This window comes from Mobula hypostoma, chromosome 13, assembly GCF_963921235.1.
Source record: "Mobula hypostoma chromosome 13, sMobHyp1.1, whole genome shotgun sequence".
Taxonomy (NCBI): Eukaryota; Metazoa; Chordata; class Chondrichthyes; order Myliobatiformes; family Myliobatidae; genus Mobula; species Mobula hypostoma.
The window spans coordinates 93,896,763-93,920,208 of record NC_086109.1 but is presented as its reverse complement, the minus strand read 5'-3'; the positions used below and the strand labels follow the sequence as shown (position 1 = coordinate 93,920,208).

At 44.3% G+C, this 23,446-nt stretch overlaps 1 protein-coding gene across 3 annotated transcripts in view; it reads right to left on the bottom strand.

The window, feature by feature from the left end:
- Window positions 1–23,446, bottom strand: part of LOC134355789 (A disintegrin and metalloproteinase with thrombospondin motifs 7) — a 203,747-nt gene that overhangs the window by 8,713 nt on the left and 171,588 nt on the right. For 2 of the 3 annotated variants that reach the window (XM_063066203.1, XM_063066204.1), the window contains one exon: window positions 22,977–23,136. In XM_063066203.1, coding sequence (XP_062922273.1) covers window positions 22,977–23,136 — 160 coding nt within the window. Of the gene's footprint in view, window positions 1–22,976; window positions 23,137–23,446 lie in introns of those variants that run through there. The other variant, XR_010020204.1, reaches the window with a different exon arrangement.

Below are 23,446 nucleotides of genomic sequence, written 5' to 3'. Positions count from 1 at the left end.
GTGCATCAGTCCTTACAATCAGCGGGCATCAGACCTTGGAACAAGACAAATTTATTGAATCCGGGACACAAAGGCCTTACACTACAAGGCCTCCTTCTCCTTTGTCAGTGTTTACCAGAAACAAACGTCATCTTGGAGTCAGAGTGGCAAAACAACAAACCCAAGAAATCTAAACTAAAACTATTTTCTAATCATTTGCACTGGCAGATCCCCAAGTTTCCAACCAGCACACAGTTTCCAACCCAATTACTCAAATGTTAAAAGCAATCCGAATCCATCCCCACCCCCCGGCTCCAATCTGACCAAGAGTTCTTGTGTAATGAACTTGTTTTCAAAACTTTGCACAGCTCAGTTTGATTCCAGTCCTCACAGTATCTCCATCAGACACAGACAACATCACCAAAGGCTATAAAGATGTACCAGGGACAGCATTCTAACTGGTTGCATCACTGTCTGCTGTGGAGGATCGGGTTGCAAACTCAGCCAGTCCCATCACGAGCAGTAGCCTCTTTAGTATCCAGGACATTTTCAAAGTGCCATCATTAAGGACCCCCATCATACCATCAATAGGGAAGTACAGGAGCCTGAAGACACACACTCAATGTTTCAGGAGCAGCTTCCTCCTCTCCGCCATCGGATGTCTGAATGGACATTGAACCCATAAATACTGTCTCGCTACATTTTGTTCTCCTTGTACTAATTAACAAATATCTATTTCTTACAGTGATTTCTAGTACTTTTAATGTATGGCACTGCATTGTTGCCACAGAAGAAATTCCATAACCTACGTCAGTAATTCTTATTCTGACCACACTTCCCTAGAGATTTGTGTCCATTCAAGAAATCCACTTTGGGCCTAATTCTGATTTACTCTGTTTTTTTCTCACATGAGTAACACACACAAAATGCTAGAGGAACACAGCAGGTCAGGCAGCATCTGTGGAAAACAATGAAAACTATTCCTATCCGTAGATGTTGCGTGACCCGCTCAGTTCCTCCAGCATTTTGTGTCTGTTGCTCTGGGTTTCCAGCATCTGCAGAAACTCTTGAGCTTATGTTTAAGCTTACGATATAAAACATAGATATTACAGCACAGTACAGTACAGTCCAGGCCCTTCAGCCCACAATGTCGTGCTGATCTTTTAACCTGCTCTCAGTTCAATCTAGCCTTCCCTCCTAAACAGTTCTCTATTTTCATATCATCCATGTGCCAATCTAAGAGTTTCTTAAATGCTCCTAACATACCTGCCTCTACCACCACCCCTGGCAGGATATTCCACAAACACACCACCCTCTGAGTAAAGAAACCACCTCAGACATCCCCCTGTACTTTACTCCAATCAACTTAAAATTATGCCCTCTCATATTAGCCATTTCCACCTGGGAAAGTGTCACTGGCGTCCACTTGATCCGTGCCTCTGATCATCCTGTACACCTCCATCAAATCATCTCTCATCCCGCCCTTGCTCCAAAGAGAAAAGCCCTAGCTCGCTCAACCCATCCTTATAAGTCATGCTTTTTAATCCAGGCAGCGTCCTGGTAAACTCTCTCTCTAAAATTTCAACATCCTTCCTATAATGTGGCAGCTGAATGTGATACTCCAAGTGTGGTCTGACCAGAGTTTTATAGAGATGCAATATTACGTCAAGGCTCTCGAACTCAGTTCCCTGACTAATGAAGGCTGACACACCATCCATCACTCAACCACTCTATCAACATTCATGGTAACTCTTCCTCCACACTGCTAAGAATCCTGCCGTTAACCCTGTACTCTGCCTTCAGGTTTGACCTCCTAAAGAGTCTCACTTCACACTTCTCCAGATTGAATTCCATTTTCCATTTCTCAGCCTGGCTCTGCATCCTATCAATGTCCCATTGTAACCTACGGCAACCTTCGACACTGTCCACATTGCCACCAACCTTTGTGCCATCTGCAGACTTACTAACCTGCCCTTCCATTTCCTCATCCAAGTCGGAGGATGAGAGGTGACCTGATGGAGGTGTATAAGATGACGAGAGGCATTGATCGTGTGGATAGCCAGAGGCTTTTTCCCAGGGCTGAAATGGCTAACACAAGGCGGCACAGTTTTAAGGTGCTTGGAAGTAGATACAAGGAGGATTTCAGGGGTAAGTTCTTCACACTAGGAGTGGTGGGTGCATGGAATGTACCGCCAGCGAAGGTGGTAGAGGTGGACAAAATAGAGGTCTTTTAAGAGCCTCTTAGATAGGTACATGGAGGTTAGAAAAATAGAGGGCTGTGCGATAGGGAAATTGTAGGCAGTTTCTAGAGTAGGTTACATGGTCGGCACAACATTGTGGGCCGAAGGGTCTGTAATGTGCTATAGATTTCTATGTTTCTATAAGTAATTTATAAAAACCACAAAGAGCATGGACTCAGAACAGATCCCTGCGGAATACGAGGAGCCATGGATCCCCAGGCAGAATAACTCCATCTACCACCACCCTCTGCCTTCTGTGTGCAAGCCAGTTCTGAATCTACACAGCCAAGTTTCCATGGATCCCATGTCTCATGACTTTCTGGATGGTGAGACTACACATCACCCCTTCTGATTTGAGTTCAGGTACAATGAACTATAATTTAGAGTTGGTGCTGATGACCATGAGGTGGGGCACTATCTTCGCTGAATGGCCATATTGTCACTTGTCAATTCAACACCCAGTTCTCTTGTGTTTTTGAACTTGATCTTATACTTCAAGCATTTACCCTGTTAGTCTACACTTTGTGTATGCTGACATTAAACCTTTACATTGGACAACAAAGATCTTGCTTTCTGAGTACTTCTGGACTTCTCTTATGGATTTTGGACTGCCATGAAATTTCCCTATCACACACCATGTTGCAAAAATCGCCTAATTTGTGATTTCAATTCATAATTCGTTCATTAAAAATGTTGCCCACAATGTAAGCTGAAACCATGAAATGCAACATGTCACTAAAGATTCATTTTCTGCATTCCCATTTAGACTTCTTCCCTGCAAATCTTGGCGCTGTCAGTGATGAGCATGTTGAAAGGTTTCACCAGGACATTGTAGTCATGGAGAAACAGTATCTGGGAACTGGAATCCATCAATGCTGGCTGATGAACACTTAAGCAAGAAGGCTCAAACACTACCAAAATCATGGACCAAACATTATTAGCTTGTGTGAACTACTGCAAAGCCTCAGCACCGTTCTGCAATTAAGCACACTATATACAATAAAAATTATTTTCTCCAAATTCCTACATGATACAAGTAGACTGAAATCATATTTGTGTTCAGTTTCAAGTGGTCTACCATAAACAAAAAAAAATGTTGTCCGGTGTTATTTAGGAAGTGGGAATAATTTATATCAAACACAAGAGATTCTGCAGATGCTGGAAATCCAGAGTTACACACAGAGAATGCTGGAGGGTTCATACCAATTCATTCCACTATAATTCATACCCAATAATTCAACATCCACTGTAGGTTAAATTGGACATATTATCTTAACCCAATTAATCAATAGGTCAAACTAGCTACTCAGTTTCTGGGGGGAAAGGAAATGGGTACTTGAGTCAATCTCAGCAGTTCCCACTGTGATGTCTTCATTTAGATTAGGGGTTCCCAACCTTTTTTCTACCATGGACCAATACCATTAGGCAAGGGGTCTGTGGACTCCAGGTTGGCATCCACTGATCAGATAGATAAGATAGATACTTTATTGATCACAAAGGAAATTACAGTGTCACAGTAGCATTACAAGTGCACAGATATACAAATATTAGAAAGGAAGTAAGAAAGAATAAAAAATAAGTTACCTCAAACAGTCTAACAGAAGGGGAGTCATCACTTCCCCGGCTATAGGTTGACTCATAGAGCCTAGTGGCCGAGGGTAAGAATGACCTCATATAGTGCTCTTTGGAGCAACGCAGTTGTCTTAGACGATTACTAAAAGTGCTTCTCTGTTCAAACAAGGTAGCTTACAGAAGGTGAGAAACATTTGTCCAGAATAGTCAGGATTTTCCATAGGGTCCTTTGTTCCACCACAGCCTCCAGTGTGTCCAGTTTGACTCCTATAACAGAGCAAGTCTTTCTAATCAGTTTATTGAGCCTGTTGGCATCACCTGGGTTGATGTCATTGCCCCAGCACACCACCACATAGAAGATTGTACTGGTGACACCAGACTGGTAGAACATGTGAAGGAGAGGCCTGCATACTCCAAAAGACCTCAGTCTCCTCAGGAAGTAGAGGTAACTCTGGCCCTTATTATACACAGCCTCTGTGTTGGCGCTCCACTCGTCTGTCATCCAGGTGCACCCCCAGGTACCTGTAGGTCCTCACCTCATCTACGTCCTCACCATCAATAGTAACAAAAAACAGTGCAGGCTTAATCCTTCTAAAGTCCATCACCATCTCCTTTGCCTTACTGACGTTGATCTGCAGATGATTCAGCTTGCACCATTTGACAAAGTCCTCCACCAGGGCCCTGTATCCATCCTCCCGTCCTCCCTTTACACAGCCAACTATTGCAGATAATTATCATGATCTGTGACTAAATTGACTCAGTGCACTATAGTGTAGTGGTTAGCACATCATCTTACAAAGCCTGAAATCACCAATTGGAGTTCAATTCGCACCGGTGTCTGTAAGGAATTTGTACGTTCTTCCCGTGACCATGTACGTTTACTCCAGTTATTCTGGCTTTCCCTTACATTCCAAAGACATACGTGTTAGGTACAGTTAGTAAGTTGTCCGTCAGTGCCGGAAGCATGGCCAATCTTGCGGACTTCCACCGTACGTTTTGATGTACATGTGACAAACAAAGCTAATCTTTAGTGTATATATGCGTGTGCATGTATCTATACACACACAGACACACATACACACAGAGTGGATTCCAATTAACTGGGTCATCAGTTAATCAGGTTCAGGACAACTCTTAAAGAATGAAAATTAATTGAGAAAACAGCCAAGATTCCCTTTGTTTATTTGGAACACTATGCCTCATAATTGAGACAGGAGACCTGTTGTCAAACAGTTCCTAACTAGCATTAATTGCATCCACTTGTGCGGCCATTATACACTATGTGCTAGAGAGAGCAGTTTTTAAACAGCATCAGTTGTGTGTGTTTGTGTTCAAAAAGCAGTGATGTTTGTCACTGACAGTTGGCAAGAACTAAACAGCAAGACAATTCAGAACTGTTTTGCTCACTGTGGTTTCAAGCATTCAGGCTTGGAGATGCCAGAAACAGCCAGGAGTGAAAATGAAACAATTTCACTAGCTCAACAAGTTAGGAACAATGAAGAATTTGAAGGCATCAACAATTATTTTGAATATTACAATGAAAGTGAAGATTTGGAGGATGCAATTGTTGAAAGCATTGTATGAGGCTGAGGGTGGCAGACACCAACAGAATCAACAAACTCATTCGTAAGGCCAGTGATGTTGTGGGGATGGAACTGGACTCTCTCACAGTGGTGTCTGAAAAGAGGATACTGTCGAAGTTGCACACCATCTTGGTCAATGTCTCCCATCCACTACATAATGTACTGGGTGGGCACAGGAGTACATTCAGCCAGAGACTCATTCCACCGAGATGCAACACTGAGCGTCATAGGAAGTCATTCCTGCCTGTGGCCATCAAACTTTCCAACTCCTCCCTTGGAGGGTCAGACATCCTGAGACAATAGGCTGGTCCTGGACTTATTTCATAATTTACTGGCATAATTTACATATTACTATTTAACTATTTATGGTTCTATTTCTTATTTATGGAGCAACTGTAATGAACACCAATTTCCCCTGGGATTAATAAAGTATGACTATGATGAAGGTAGTCAATGATCTGCACTGATTTTGTTCATTTGCAGTCAATCAAAAGAACACGGCACTACTGCATATACAATTTATATATCAAGTTATTTATATACGGAATTTATACACGGTATGCACAATTTATATATACACAAATACAAAGTGTCACAAGTGGATTCCAGGCTACACAAACAAGCCCTTGATTAATGTTTAAGGAGCTATTACTCATGCAGTACCCAGCTGTGTTCTCAATGGATCCCATGCTGTTCAAAGATTAACTAAACTTCACTGGAGTCAATCGAGGTTAGCATTACCAAATTACATGTCTGAGTCATCTAACTGAACAAATACAGCAGCTAATGACATACAGCACTGTGTAAAAGTCTTAGGCACGTAGACATAGCTAGGGTGTCTAAGACTTTTGCACAGTACGGTATTTGTCAACGTGGAGGAAAGGGCAAGTTTGTAAATTTGGCGGGATGTTGGAAATGGCGAGGGTGGAGCGCCGGGGAGCGGTGAGGAACAGGTGGCAGAGAAGGAGTGCCAAAGGTGGGGTGGGAGGGGGATGGTGGTGCGGGTGCAGACACACTCAACCCTGAGACACCAGGCAAGGCCATTTGATTCCAAACAATTGTTTTACTGATCATTACAGAACGTCTCTCTGGTGTTTCTCGCTCCCTCCCCTCTCCCTTCCCCTTTTCCCTACCCGCCCCCTTCCCACCCTCAGTCCACAATAGAGACTCTTATCAGAATCAGGTTTATCATCACTCACATATGTCATGAAATTTGTTTTTTTTTCGCAGCAGTAGTACAGTGCAATATATAAAATTACTACAGGACTGTGCAAAAGTTTTAGGCACCCTGGCTACATATACACATGTGCCTGGGACCTTTGCACAGTACTGAGAGTAATGAGCATTTCAGATTTAAACTGAGTCAGGAGGGGGTGAGACAAAGCACTGACATCTAAAACCTGCCGAATAATCTCACACAATAAACAACAGGAATTCTGCAGATGCTGGAAATTCAAGCAACACACATCAAAGTTGCTGGTGAACGCTGCAGGCCAGGCAGCATCTCTAGGAAGAGGTACAGTCGACGTTTCAGGCCGAGACCCTTCGTCAGGAAGGGTCTCAGCCTGAAACGTCGACTGTACCTCGTCCTAGAGATGCTGCCTGGCCTGCTGCGTTCACCAACAACTTTGATGAATCTCACACAATAGATGTTTTCACCACTTAATCTTAGCACAGTTTATTATCTGTCCTCTGGTATTTTTTTAAAGAGCCTGGCAAACAACAATTTGCTTAATGTCGTTACCTAATGTACCAGGTATCCTAATGACTGCAATGGAATTGATTGTCAAGCAAGTGTTTACAGAAAATACAAAAACAGAAGTTAGATAGGTAAAGGGATAAGTTTTAAAAAGCACTTCAAAGGAGGAGATCCAGAGAGAGATCAGGTTTATTATCATGTGTCGTGAAATTTGTTAACTGAGTTACAGCAGTTCAATGCATCACATGATAATAGAGGGAAAAATAAATCAGTAAATCAATTTCAGGGAGTATATATATATATATATGTGTATATTAAAAAGTTAAATTAAAAATAGTACAAAAACAGAAATAATAGAAGTGAGTTAGTGTTCATGGGTTCAATGTCCATTTAGGAATCGGATGGCAGAGGGGAAGAAGTTGTTCCTGAATTACCGAGTGTGTTCCTTCAGGCTTCTGTACCTCCTGTCTGATGGTAACAGTGAGAAAAGGGCATGCCCTGGGTGATAGGGGTCCTTAAGGATGGACATCGCCTTTCTGAGGCATCACTCCTTGAAGATGGCTTGAATATGAGAGAATTAACATATGAGGAACGCTTGTCCGCCCTTGGACTGTATTCCTTGGAGTTTAGAAGAATGAGGGGAGACCTCATAGAAACACTTCGAATGTTGAAAGGCATGGACAGAGTGGATGTGGCAAAGTTGTTTCCCGTGATGGGGGAGTCTAGTACGAGAGGTCATGACTTAAGGATTGAAGGGCGCCCATTCAGAACAGAAATGCGTAGAAATTTTTTAAGTCAGAGAGTGGTGAATCTGTGGAATTTGTTGCCACGGGCAGCAGTGGAGGCCAAGTTATTGGGTGTATTTAAGGCAGAGATCGATAGGTATCTGAGTAGCCAGGGCATCAAAGGTTATGGTGAGAAGGTGGGGGAGTGGGACTAAATGGGAGAATGGATGAGCTCATGATAAAATGGCGGAGCAGACTCGATGGGCCGAATGGCCGACTTCTGCTCCTTTGTCTTCTGGCCTAATATTACGGAGGCTAGTACCTATAATGGAGCTGACTAACTTTACACCTTTCTGAAGCTTCTTTTGATCCTGCGCAGTAACTCCCCGCGCCCCCCCACCCCATACCAGAGACTGATGTTCTCCACGGAAACAACAGGAATTCTGCAGATGCTGGAAATTCAAGCAACACACATCAAAGTTGCTGGTGAATGCAGCAGGCCAGGCAGCATCTCTAGGAAGAGGTACAGTCGACGATTCAGGCCGAGACTCTTCGTCAGGACTCCTGCCACCTGTAAATGTGCTGACGATACAATCATTGTTGACAGAATCTCAGATGGTGACGAAAGGTCGTACAGAAGCAAAGTATGCACTCAATGTCAATAAGACCAAAGAACTGATTGTGGACTTCAGAAGGGGTAAGATGAGGGAACACACACCAGTACTCACAGAGGGATCAGAAGTGGAAAGAGTGAGCAATTTCAAGTTCCTGGGTGTCAATACCTTGTGCAGATTCAGAATGTCACCAAAAACTTTTAATAAAGTTCTACAGATGCACAGTGGACTGTGTCCTAACTGGACGTGTCAGAGCCTAAGATGGAAACAATACCCAGGAATGAAAAAGTCTCCAGAAAGTTGTGGGCATAGCCCAGTCTATCAAAGGCAAATCCCTCCCCGTCATTGAGTTTCTTTACAAGTAGTTCTGTCACTAGAAAGCAGCATCTGTCATCAAAGATCCCCACCATCCAGGTCATCTCACTAGTCCCATCAGGAAGAAGGTACAGGAGCCTTTGGTTGCACAGATTCAGGAACAGTTCTTGCCCTTCAACCATCAGACACCTGAACCAGCGTGGACAGTACCACTCACCTCAATGCTGAACTGATACCACAGCCTACAGAACTCTACAACTCCTGTTCTCAGGATTAGCTACTTTATACTTGCACAGTTTGTCTTCTTTTGCACATTGGTTGTTTGTCAGTCTTTGTTTATGTATAGCTTTTCATAAACTCCATTGTGTATTTTAAGGAAATAACAAGCAGGACAGCTAAAGAAGAATAATTGGATGTTGTGCACTGGATTTTCAAAAGGCCTTTGACAAGGTGCCACACACGATAAGAGCCCATGGTATTACAGGAAAGATACTAGCATGGATAGAGCATTGTTTAATTGGCAGGAGACAAAGAGTCGGAATAAAGTAGGTCTTTTCTGGTTGGTTGCCAGTAACAAGTTCGTTCTGAAGGGGTCAATATTGGGACAGTTTCTTTCCATGTTAAACATCAATTATTTGGATTAAGGAATTGATGGCTTTGAAGCCAGTTTGTGGACGATACGAAGATAGGTGGAGAGCAGGTAGTGTTGAGGAAGCAGAGCTTAAAACAGATTAGGAGAATGGGCAAAGATGTGGCAGATGGAATATAGTGTTGGGAAGTGTACGGTCATGCACTTTGGTAGAAAAAAAAAAGTGCAGACTGTTTTTTAAACAGGCAGAATATTCAAAAATGTGAGGTGCAAAGGGACTTGGGAGTCCTCATACAGGATTTCCTAAAGGTTAACTTGCAGGTTGAGGTGGTGGTGAGGAAGGCAAATGCAACGTTAGCATTCATTTTGAGGGGACTAGATTATAAAAGCAAGGATATAATGTTGAGGTTTTATAAGGCATTCATCAGAGTGCACTTGGATTACTGTGAGCAGTTTTGGGCCCATTATCTAAGAAATGGCACGCTGACATCGGAGAAGGTTCAAAGGAGGTTCATCAAAATTATTCTGGGAATGTAAGGTTTCTATGAGGAGCGTTTGATGGCTCTGGGCCTGTGGTTGCTGGAATTTAGAAAAATGATGGGGGATCTCATTGAAACCTATTGAATGTTGAAAGGCCTAGAAAGAGTGGATGTGGAGAGAATATTTCCAATAGTGGGAGAGTCCAAGACCAGAGGGCATAGCCTCACAATAGATGGATATCCATTTAGAACAGAGATGAGGAATTTCTTTAGCCAGTGAATGGTGAATCTGTGGAATTCATTGCCACAGGCAGCTATGGAGGTCAGGCCATTGTGTGTATTTAAGGAGGAGGTAAATAGGTTCTTGATTAATCAGGCCGTGAAGGGTTACAGGGAGAAGGTGGAAGATTGGGGCTGAGAGGGAAAATAGATCAGCCACAATAAAATGGCAGAGCAGACTCAATGGGACAAATGGCCTAATTCTGCTCTTATATTTTATGGTCTTAAGATTTTTCTTTATTTTATGTAAATGACTCTCAGGGTAGTATATGGTGACAAATATGTACTGTGATAGTAATATGGAAACTGCACTGCGACAGACAGGGAATGTCTACAACGGGTAGTCAAAACTGCCCAATGCATTAATGGCACCAGCCTGGCCGCCAGCAAGGACATACAGACAGAGAGGTGCCAGGAAAAGGCCAGCAGTACCTTGGAGGATCCCACCCATCCTGCTCATGAACCATTTGTCCCACCCCCATCAGGGAGGAGGCTATGTAGCATCCAAGACAGGGCCACCAGCCTAAAAAAGCTACTTGCCCCAAGCAATAAGACTGATCAACACCTCCACCCACTAACTCAACCCACTACCCCAACCACCACTACTTTGTCATTTCCTGTCACAGTCACCTTATGTACTGTGCCTAGCATCACTTTATCGACATACAAGTAACCTATGTATATAAGCTAATTATATTTATTACGTTTTTTATTTGTGTTCTTTATGCTTATTGTTTTCTTGCGTTCTTTTGGATCTGGAATAACAATTACTTTTTTCTCCTTTACACTTGCGTACTGGAATTGACATTAAACAATCTTGAATCTTGAGATGTGTTTTGAGTTTGTCTGGGAAGAAAACAGCACAATTATCAGACTCTGAGGTAGGAATGTTGTTGTAGCTAACAGGACACAAAGGCTGGGAGGCGCCTGGATGGGAACAGAGATAATGCAGTGAGCACTGTACGGACACTGTTGGTGATAATTAGCTTCAGTGAGAACAACAAAAGGGGAGACGTCTCCTTGATCTGACGAGCTGAATGTTATAGAGCTAGTGGAGTTGCTGATTGGAATGGAGACGGGCTAACCCCTACTGACATCAATGGATCTGGGGTTGAGAGGGTAAATAGCTTCAAGTTCCTCAGCATCACATACCAAAGACCTCACATGGTCTGTACACACCAGCTGTGTGGTGAAAAAGCCACAACAGCGCCTCTTTCTCCTCAGAAGGTTGAGGAAGTTTGGTATGTGTCCCCAAATCCTAAGAACTTTCTACAGGGGCACAATTGAGGGCATCGTGACTGGCTGCATCACTGTCTGGTACGGGAACTGTACCTCCCTTAAACGCAGGACTCTGCAGAGAGTGGTGTGGACAGCCCAGCACATCTGTAGTTGTGAACTTCCCATGATTCAGGACATTTACAAGGACAGGTGTGTAAAAAGGCCCTGTAGGATCATTGGGGACCAACCACAATCTATTCCAGCTGCTACCATCCGGGAAACGGTACCGCAGCATAAAAGCCAGGATCAACAGGCTCCGGGACAGCTTCTTCCACCAGGCCATCAGACTGATGAACTCACACTGATCTGAGTGTACTCTATATTATATTGACTGTTCTATTTATTATAAATTACTATAATTGCACATGGCACATTTAGACGGAGACGTAACATAAAAATTTTTACTCCACATGTATGTGAAGGATGTAAACAATAAAGTCAATTCAATATCAGTAAATGAGGATGAGTCAGTGACTGAGCTGGGAGTTCTAGTAACAAGTTAATGAGCTCCCTGTCACTTTAACGAAGAACTGCGCCTGGACGTAATCCATCTGATTATCCCAGTGCACTTTAGACAGAACAGAATGGTGACACGAGGCAATGTGGGGGAGGGGGGATTAAGAACACACAGTGGACCTGCTGCCTTATTTAGGCCCCTATTTAATCACTTTCTGGCTCTGGAATGGGGAGGAACCCGCGTGGTCACGGGGAAGAATCCCGTGTGGTCGTGGGGAGGAAATCAGAATGTTGTTGGAGGGAACCAGAAGAATGTGGCAGGGAAACAGAGGAATGTGGGAGGGAACCGGAGGAATGTGGAAGGGAAATGGAGGAATGTGGGAGGGAACCGGAGGGATTGGGAGAGAACCAGAGGATTGTGGGAGGGATCCGGAGGAATTGGGAGGGAATCGGAGGGATTGGGAGGGAACCGGAGGATTGTGGGAGGGAACTGGAGGATTATGGGAGGGAACCGGAGGGATTGGGAGGGAACCGGAGGATTGTGGGAGGGAACCGGAGGGATTGGGAGGGAACTGGAGGATTGTGGGAGGGAACCGGAGGAATTGGGAGGGAACTGGAGGAATTGGGAGGGAACCGGAGGGATTGGGAGAGAACCGGAGGGATTGGGAGAGAACCAGAGGGATTGGGAGGGAAACGGAGGAAATCCACGATGTCATGGGGAGGAAACTGGAGGGATGTGCAAGGGAACCAGAGGAAACCTATGCAATCACGGGGAGAACATACAAACTCCTGACAGACAAGAGGCAGGAATTGAACCCATGTCGCTGGTGCTGTACACTAACTGCTATGCCACCGTAACACACCTTGTCTATGAGAAGACTGGATTCTGCTTGCCGACTGTCCAACTTGCGTTATGTTTTCACTCGTAGTGTAGCAGTGATTAAACTGAGGTTGCACCTCAGAGACTGTAACTCTCAGCTGCAAGACTTATAGCTGTACTATATCTCTTCAACTGAATTCCCCCTAGGTCTGGCTGCAAAGAAATCCTTCTTGCTGTCAGGAGTTGCTAAACACCATCTGAGTTGTGAGCTCACTGTACTCCCGTCGGCGGGGTTAGGTTGACATTTAGCCCTCAGCATGTTCCTGTCTTGCAACACGGCTAAAGCCTACCCATGCTGTTATTGTTAATGTGAACCACGTTATCATGGTACTGATAAAGCAGAATTATATTAATTCAAATCAGGACACTCTGTCAACACGTGACTGCAAGAAACTGCAGAGAGTTCTGGACACGGCGCGGAATATCACAGGAACCTGCCTCTCCCCCATGGACTCCATCTACACTCCTCGCTACCTCAGTGGGGCAGCCATCAGAATCAAAGACCCATTCCCCCCGACATTCTCTCTGTTCCTCTCTCCTAGCAGGCAGCAGATAAATCCTGAAAGCACGTACCACCGGGTTCAAGGACAGATTCTACCCTACTGTTATCGGACTATTGAATGAATCCCCAGGATAATAAAATTGACTTTTGTCCTCACAATCTATCTTGTTATGGCCTTGCACCTTATTATCTACCTGCATGGCCCGAACTGTTAACTGGCTTGGATATAGCCCAAGTGGGGAGAGAGAGCAACACAGTTGCAGAACCTGGGCCTCTGTACCTCCATCTGCAATTAGATCCTCAACTTCCTAACCGGAAGACCACAATCTGTGCGGTTTGGTGATAACATCTTCTTCTTGCTGACGATTAACACTGGTGCACCTCAGGGGTGTGTGTTTAGCCCACTGCTCTACTCTGTATACACATGACTGTGTAGCAAGGCATAGCTCAAATACCATCTATAAATTTGCTGACGATACAACCATTGTTGGTAGAATCTCAGGTGGTGACAAGAGGGTGTACGGGAGTGAGATATGCCAACTAGTGGAGTGGTGTCGCAGCAACAACCTGGCGCTCAACGTCAGTAAGACAAAAGAGCTGATTGTGGATTTCAGGAAGGGTAAGACAAAGGAACACATACCGATCCTCATAGAGGGATCAGAAGTGGAGAGAGTGAGCAGTTTCAAGTTGCTGGGTGTCAAGATCTCTGAGGACCTAACCTGGTCCCAACATTTTGATGTAGTTATAAAGAAGGCAAGACAGCGGCTATACTTCATTAGGAGTTTGAAGAGATTTGGTATGTCAACAAAGACACTCAAAATCTTCTATATTGTACCGTGGAGAGCATTCTGACAGGCTGCATCACTGTCTGGTATGGGGGCGGGGGGGGGATTACTGCATAGGACTGGAAGAAGCTGCAGAGGGTTGTAAATCTAGTTGGCTCCATCTTGGGCACTAGCCTACAAAGTACCCGGAGTATCTTCAGGGAGTGGTGTCTCAGAAAGGCAGCGCCCAATATTAAAGATCTTCAGCACCCAGGGCATGCCCTTTTCTCATTGTTACCATCAGCTAGGAGATGCAGAAGGTTGAAGACACACACTCAGTGATTCAGGAACAGCTTCTTCCCCTCTGCCATCCGATTCCTAAATGGACATTGAACTCTTGGACACTACCTCAGATTTTAATATATAGTATTTCATTTTTTGCATAATTTTTAATCTATTCAATATACGTACATTGCAATGTATTTATTTATTTATTATTTTCTTGTTCTATATTATGTATTGCATTGAACCACTGCTGCTAAATTAACAAATTTCACGACATATGCCTGTGATAATAACCCTGATTCCATTCTGAAGTGAGTCAACAGTTCACTGCTTTCAATGGGAACTGTTGCAGAATTTAAAGGAAAATAAAAACAATAAACGCTCTGACAACAGGGCCGTTAACTAAAACACAAACTGAAGGTCAATACTAAATGAATACCGACCGCTCCTCGACAGCGTCTGTCGAAATGGTAGCTTTCTTTCCTGGACAAGGACAAGGGTAAGCAGGGAGTGTAGATGTTGCTGTGCTTTTGGTCAAGTCTTGATGAGACTAAAACGAAAAGCAGGGTGTTAAATACCACCATAATGAAACACTAAATAGCTGGCACGTGCATTCTCACGAGCACGATCGTCGAACCTGTTGCGCAGCCTGCCTGTGCAGGCACAGAGACCCCACACAGAGTCTGTAGTTGTGACAGGAACTGTCTAGCTGACAAGCAAAGCAAAGCTTCTCGCAGGATCTCCGTACGTGTGAAGCTAATAAACCAATTTGCCACGCTGTTCTTTGTGAGGTTTTGCTGTGCAGTGTTCCCACATAAGATTTCACTGTCAAAGTCCTGTACTGGCCGTCCACTGCTTTGGAATGACCCAAGGATGAGGAAGCCACCATCTGAATAGAGAGTGGTACAGCACAGATACAGGCCTTTCAGCCCATCCAGTCCATGGTGACCGGGCCTTCTGCCCAGTCCCATCTCTGTGCACCCTCCCATCCATGCACAGTACCACAGTAGTGCAGTGGTTAGCACAGGCACTTCACAGTGCACTAGCTGTAGGACTGGGGTTCGATTCCCCTCTGCTGTCTGGTAGGAGTTTATACGTTCTCCAGGTAACCTCAAGGGTTTCCTCCAGGTGCTCTGGTATCCTCCCAGAGTCCAAAGATGGATGGGTTAGTGTTAGTGAGTTGTGAGGGTAAGCTCTGACAGTGACACTTATAGCCAGCTGAGCATCATCCTCACTGATTTAATTTGATGCAACTGACACATTTCACTCATTCTATGTTTTGATGTACATGTGACACATAAAGTTAATCTAATCTACTCTTGAAACTTCTGTTACATTTTACAATAGAACTTTCATCCACCACTTCCTCTGGCTGCTCGTCCCACCCTCTGCGTGAAGTTCCCCGTCAGGTACCCCTTAAATATCTCACCTTACACCCTAATTCTACGCAACTCACACAGAATGCAGGAGGAACTCAGCAGGCCAGGCAGCATCTATAGAAAATAGTAAACAGTCGAAATCTCAGGCTCAGACCCTTCTTCGGGGACAAGTACTAAAGAACGGTTTCGGACCAACGCATCAACTGTTTATTCATCTCCATAGATGCTGCCTGGCCTGCTGAGTTCCTCCAGCATTTTTTGTGTGTTGCCAGCGGAGGGAAGGAGCACCTTACACCTCCTTTGGTGGAGTTGCTTCTCCACATGCTACCCTATCTATATTTCTCATAGTTTCAGGGAATAAAACCCTACCCCGTTCAACATTTCCCTATTACTCAGGCCCTTTGGTCCCATTAACGTCCATGTAAATTGAGCAGAAAGTGCGGCCCCTCCTCCTCCCAGTATCACAGACGAGAGCCTCTCATCACTGAGTCAGCAGCCAGTTAATCCTCTTCATATCCTCTCTCCACCAGTGCTGCAATTTTCCACTCACTCCCACTCAACCCCAACCTTCACTGCAATCATTCCAAGATCACCTCTGTCCCAGCTCTGTCCATTTCGAATGGATTCAGTTTGCTGAGCCCACTCTCAGAATGCTTTTCCTTTTTCCCACGTCCTTCCTTCCGGGACGAATTAAACCCATCTATCTGCGACAGGAGACTGGACAATTAGGTGCTGAAAACTTGCCGGCTTTCGGAGGTTTTGTTTACCTAAATAAACATGCCTGAGGTGATGGTTCCATCTCTCTGCCTACCGATACAGAATTCTTTTCAAATATACCTCATAGTATGATTTAGAAGCAATAGCAAAAGGCCTGGGGTTCTTCCTGGTTTTGGATGCAGAGGGCGGTGAGACAGACAAAGACATGTTTATTCTCGTTTACAGAATGATTTACTAACCACAAAGAATGTCCCGAGGGAGGCAGATGAGACAGATGAGGGCAGGAGGGAGGAAGGGAGAGAGAGAGGGGGGGAAGAGAGATAGAGGGGGAGAAAGAGAGAGAGTGGGAGCAAGGGGGGGAGGGAAAGAGAGGGAGTAAAGGAGGGGCAAGGAGAGACAGAGAAGAGGAAGAGGGGGAAGAGGGGGTAGAAGGGTGGGGAGGGGGGAGGGGGGAACACATGGTTGCAGGTAACTCTTCCAGCTGCAACATTCCTGTGCAAAAATTTAAAGAGCATCTGAAGTTCCAGGACTTCCATCCAGGGAAGGTACGGGAATGATGAAATATTTCTGAGTCAAGGTGGGGTATAACTTGGAGATCCCATTCTATCAACATTTCCTTCTTACTAAAAATATGATGTGCCATAACTAAGGGAACACTTTGATGAAATATACAGAATTTCTCACGGTAAGCAGTATCAGTGCTGAGAGATAAATGATTGCACTAATCTCACGAAACTCAGGCAGAACAGATGGAACACAGAGTTGAACTGGAAGTTCAGCTTGAGCCCCAAAGTTCCCAGAGGGAAATGAACCACACTCTTGAGTTGATTTACAGGCATTGAGTGATGTCACTGCGTGTAAATATATTCCCAGAGGTGAGAATGCGCAATCAGCTTTCTGAACAGAAGTGAGCTGCAATATACATCACATCACTCTATTTCAGGGGTTCCCAGCCTGGGGTTCACGGACCCTTCGGTTAATGGCAGGGGTCCATGGCATAAAAAAGATTGGGAACCCCTGCAACACACACAAAATGCTGGAGGAACTCAGCAGGCCAGGCAGCATCTATGGAAAAAATTACAGTCGGCGTTTACTCTTTGCCATAGATGCTGCCTGACCTGCTGAGTTCCTCCAGCATTTTGTGTGTGTTGCTTGGATTTCCAGCATCTGTAGATTTTCTTTTGCTTGGGAACCCCAGCTCTATTTATTGATCCCAGGAATGAAAGGGTTATCATATGAATGAAAAGAATGAAGGGGGATCTCATTGAAACGTATTGAATATTGACAGGCCTAGATAGAGTGGATGGGAAGAGGGTGTTTCCTCTAGCAGGGGAGTGTAGGACTAGAGGGTACAGCCTCAGAATAAAAGGACGTCTATTTAGAACGGAGATGTGGAGGAGAGTGATGAATCTATGGAACACTCCCACATAAGGCTGTGGAGACCAGGCCACTGGGTGTATTTACAGCGGAGGCCTTATTTATCATTACCACATACTCTATTCACCCTGTAAGCTGCACATGAACAAGAAATTTCATCGTTCCCAGGTGTATAAGGCAAAAAACTAACCCGATCTGAATCTTATCTTTGGTGCCTTGTTCCAATGCCAGCCGTATTCCATGGGTCAGAAGGCTGGTGGCTTGAACCTCACCACGATTAGACTGTACGATGGAGCAGACAACAGACCAAGTTGGTGTAAATAGATATTTGAAGTTCAGCACAGACATTTTGGGCTGAATGGCCTTCCTCTGGCTATATGACTCTTGAATGAAAGGGGTAAGCACTCAGCTTCCCTCACCCCATCACTGAAATGTTCCCTTAAGCTATGAACTCACTTTCATGGACTCTTCATCTCATGTTCTTGATACTTATTGATTATTTATTATTATTTCTTTCTTTTTGTATTTGCAGTTTGTTTGTCTTTTGCACACTGGTTGAACACCCAATGTTGTCCTTAATTGATTCTATTATGGTTATTATTTTGTTATGTATTTATTGAGTATGCCCACAAGAAAATGATTCTCAGGGTTGTATATGATGTGATTGTTAATAAATTTACTTTGAACTTTGAACAAGACCTCAAGGTGGAGACACAAGAGATTCTGCAGATGCTGGAAATCCTGAGCGACACACTCGAAATGCAGGAGAAACACAGCAGGCCAGGCAGCCAGTGTGGAAAGGAATACGCAGTCAACATTTCAGAGCAAGACCCTTCATCAGGCTTGTTCATTCAGACCTGATGAAGGGCTCCCAAAGGTCAACTCTTTATTCCTCTCCACAGATGCTGCCTAACCTGCAGATTCCCCCAGTATTTTGTGAGTGTTACTCTAGACCCCAAGGTGCTATTTTTAAAAGGAATAAACGTGTATTCCCAAGGTTTCTTGGGCAACATTTATTCTTAAACAACATACAGAATGTTATTTAAAATAAATCTTTTCTCACCACCTCAGTACAGAAACATTGTGGCCACTTTGTACCACAATCACCTTTGGTTTTCTTCATCCTAGTATAACTTATGCTTTTCGTGTTATTGTTGTGTCTTTAATGCTGTGTATCTGTGTACACATGCATGATGTGCTTGTTAGGATATATTCTGAAGGTATGGAATATAGCAAATATTAATTTCAACAGCAACCAGCCTTCAGATCTGAATGCGGATTGGAGGCTGAATTTAAAATGCAGCTCGGAACAATAGTCTCCCCGAAGCTGCAGTTTAGAGTAAGTTGCAGACCAAGCAACACCCAATTGACTGAAAGGTCTGCATGTGCATGAATGTAATCGACACCCCATTGACCTGGGAGTCTGCATCACCATGAACAACTCAGAGACTACAATTAACACTCATTTTGGATGCATTGATAGGAAGGTCCAGATACTTTGAAAAACTACATGCAACTCAAAAGAAGCATTATGAGGGCATTGTAAGTATAAAAGTGTCCTGTTACCTTTGTTCTTTAACAATAAAAACGTGCTGTAATATTGGATCAGGGAGCCTCTCTCTCGAGTGACTCCAAAGGCTGTCAGCTTGCATGTGTCCCGAATATAGAACCATAGAAACTACAGCACAGAAACAGGCCTTTTGGCCCTTCTTGGCTGTGCCGAACCATTTTCTGCCTAGTCCCACTGACCTGCACATGGACCATATCCCTCCATACACCTCCCATCCATGTATCTGTCCAATTTATTCTTAAATGTTAAAAAAGAACCCGCATTTACCACCTCGTCTGGCAGCTCATTCCATACTCCCACCACTCTCTGTGTGAAGAAGCCCCCTCTAATGTTCCCTTTAAACTTTTCCCCCCTCACCCATAACCCATGTCCTCTGGTTTTTTTCTCCCCTTGCCTCAGTGGAAAAAGCCTGCTTGCATTCACTCTATCTATACCCGTCATAATTTTATTTACCTCTATCAAATCTCCCCTCATTCTTCTACGCTCCAGGGAATAAAGTCCTAACCTATTCAACCTTTCTCTGTAACTGAGTTTCTCAAGTCCCGGCAACATCCTTGTAAACCTTCTCTGTACCCTTTCAACCTTATTTATATTCTTCCTGTAATTTGGTGACCAAAACTGAACACAATACTCCAGATTCGGCCTCACCAATGCCTTATACAACCTCATCATAACATTCCAGCTCTTATACTCAATACTTCGATTAATAAAGGCCAATGTACCAAAGGCTCTCTTTACGACCCTATCTACCTGTGACGCCACTTTTAGGGAATTTTGTATCTGTATTCCCAGATCCCTCTGTTCCACTGCACTCCTCAGTGCCTTACCATTAACCCTGTATGTTCTACCTTGGTTTGTCCTTCCAACGTGCAATACCTCACACTTGTCAGTATTAAACTCCATCTGCCATTTTTCAGCCCATTTTTCCAGCTGGTCCAAGTCCCTCTGCAGGCTCTGAAAACCTTCCTCGCTGTCTACTACACCTCCAATCTTTGTATCATCAGCAAATTTGCTGATCCAATTTACCACATTATCATCCAGATCATTGATATAGATGACAAATAACAATGGACCCAGCACTGATCCCTATGGCACACCACTAGTCACAGGCCTCCACTCAGAGAAGCAATTCTCTACTACCACTCTTTGGCTTCTTCCATTGAGCCAATGTCTGATCCAATTTACCACCTCTCCATGTATACCTCGCGACTGAACTTTCCTAACTAACCTCCCATGCGGGACCTTGTCAAAGGCCTTACTGAAGTCCATGTAGACAATATCCACTGCCTTCCCTTCATCCACTTTCCTGGTAACCTCCTCTAAAAACTCCAAAAGATTGGTCAAACATGACCTGCCACGCAGAAAGCCATGTTGACTCTCCCTAATAAGTCCCTGTCTATCCAAATGCTTGTAGATTCTGTCTCTTAGTACTCCCTCCAATAATTTACCTACTACCGACGTTAAACTTACTGGCCTATAATTTCCCGGATTACTTTTCGATCCTTTTTTAAACAATGGAACAACATGGGCCACTCTCCAATCCTCCAGCACCTCACCTGTAGACAGCGACATTTTAAATATCTCTGCCAGGGCACCTGCAATTTCAACACCAGTCTCCTTCAAGGTCCGAGGGAACACCCTGTCAGGTCCCGGGGATTTATCCACTTTAATTTTCCTCAAGACAGCAAGGACCTCCTCCTTTTCGATCTGTACAGTTTCTATGATCTTGCTACTTGTTTCCCCTAATTCCATAGACTTCATGCCAGTTTCCTTAGTAAATACAGACGCAAAAAACCTATTTAAGATCTCCCCCATTTCCTTTGGTTCCGCACATAGGCGACCACTCTGATCTTCAAGAGGACCAATTTTATCCCTTACAATCCTTTTGCTCTTAATATACCTGTAAAAGCTCTTTGGATTATCCTTCACTTTGACTGCCAATGCAAACTCATGTCTTCTTTTAGCACTCCTGATTTCCTTCTTAAGTATTTTCTTGCACTTCTTATACTCCTCAAGCACCTTATTTACTCCCTGCTTCCTATACATGTCATACAACTCCCTCTTCTTCTTCATCAGAGTTGCAATATCCCTTGAGAACCAAGGTTCCTTATTCCTATTTTTATAGACTTTTATATCTACCAGCTGCGTCTCTCTGGCTACTTCGTTCACAGTCACGACTGTGCTGGCATTGAGAGAGTCCAGAGGAGGTTTACGAGAATGATCCTAGGAATTAAAAGTTTAACCTCTGAGGAGCACTTGATGTCTCTGGGCCTATAATTGATGGAGGTAAGAGGAATGGTGTGGGTGGGGAATTTCATTAGAAGCTTTAGAATACTGAAAGACCCTGATAAAGTGGACATAGAGAAGGCATTTCCATTAGTAGGAAAGTCTAGGACTAGAGGTTAGAGAATAAAGGGAGAGGTATGGAGGGCTATGATTGATGAGAGTATGCAGTTTAAATGGTTCTGCACAGACTAGATGGGCCAAAGGGCCAGCTTTTGTGCTGTACTTTTCTATGACTCTATTCCTCTAGAAGGTGCTGGATCAGTGGAACTTGCTGCTACAGACAGCTGTGGAGGCCAATTTATTGGATATATTTAAGGCTGAGATTGATAGTTTTTGATTTAGAACACAGAACATTACAACATAGGGTCTTGGTCCCAAGATGCTGTGCAGACCTTTTAACCTACTCCAAGATCAATCTGATTCTTCCCTCCCACATCATACTCCATTTTTCTGCCACCCATGTGTCTATATAAGAGTCTCTTAATGTCCCAAATGTATCTGCCTCTATCACTACCCCTGGCAGGGTGTTCCATGCAACCACCCCACCCTAGTCACCTCTGCCCTTGGAAAACTTCTCTGGCTATCTATTCTACTTATGCTCCTTATTATCTTGTACACTTCTATCAGGTCACCTCTCATCCTCCTTCACGCCAAAGAGAACCTTTCCTCTTCAGAAATGCCCACTAGTCCTGGTAGTTGTTAATGTAGGATGCTGCAAGCACAATCCACTGTTTTACTGGTGAACGCTGGAGGAGCTGTGTGGTCTCAATTGTAGTAGGGTCTAGGCCTCAAGCCATATTGTCAACTGTGTGCAGCCGCCGAGGAAAGGGGTGTTAGAGTCGGGTTCTACACTGGAGTGCCAGGGGTGGTGCTGCGCAGCATCCATGCTGGAGTCGGTGCCTACCCCCAGTGTTCGCTCGTCCGAAGTCAAACCGCACTGAGTTCAACTGCAGACTGCTGCAACATGCATGGTCTCAGGGACTTGGACTACATATATATTTTTGCATGACCGTATTTTACTGATATCTCACATGTGCTACATGTACTTTGTGCTGTGTATGACTATCGGTACTGCATGTTGCACCTTGGCACCAGAGTAACGTTGTCTCGTTTGGCTGTATTCATGTATGGTTGAATGGCAATTAGACTTGAGCTTGAACTTGTAAATCTCCTCCGCATCCTCCCTAAAGCTTTCATATCCTTCCTGTATTGAGGCGACCAGAGCTGAACGCAATTGGTCAGGGGGTGAAGAGTTACAGGAAGAACTTTGGAGTCTGGGGGTGAAAAGATCTGCCATGATTGAATGTCAGATCAGACCAAATGCACTGAATGGCCTAATCTCACTCCTATGGGCTTGTGCATTTTGCAGTAGATTGGACTTTCATGTGCTGTCTCGTCGGGAACTTACTGTGGTCAGTGCTGTTACACTCCTGCAGGTTACACTTCTGTGTGTTCTCTGGCCAGGGCTCGTGGTCACACTGGCTACTGTCTTCCTCTGCCTGCCCCGTCACTGTGTTTACACACTTCACCAGCCGCCGCTGTATCCCTCCGCCACACATGGCCGTGCACTGTTGTGGGGTGAAAAAAATATCCAAGGTCAAAGCTCCGCCACACTGTACAAAAGACCACTTTACTGGTAACCAGCCGACCTAATGAGCTGTGCCTCCTTGTCGCCCACCTATTTAACCCTAGCCTAATCACAGGACAATTTACATCGACCAATTAATCTACTAACCTGCACATCTTTGGACTGTGGGAGGAAACCAGAGCACCCGGAGGAAACCCGCATGGGGAGAATGTACAAACTCCTTACAGATGGTGTCGGAACTGAACCTCAAACTCCGATGCCCCAAGCTGTAACCGTGCTAACCGTTACTC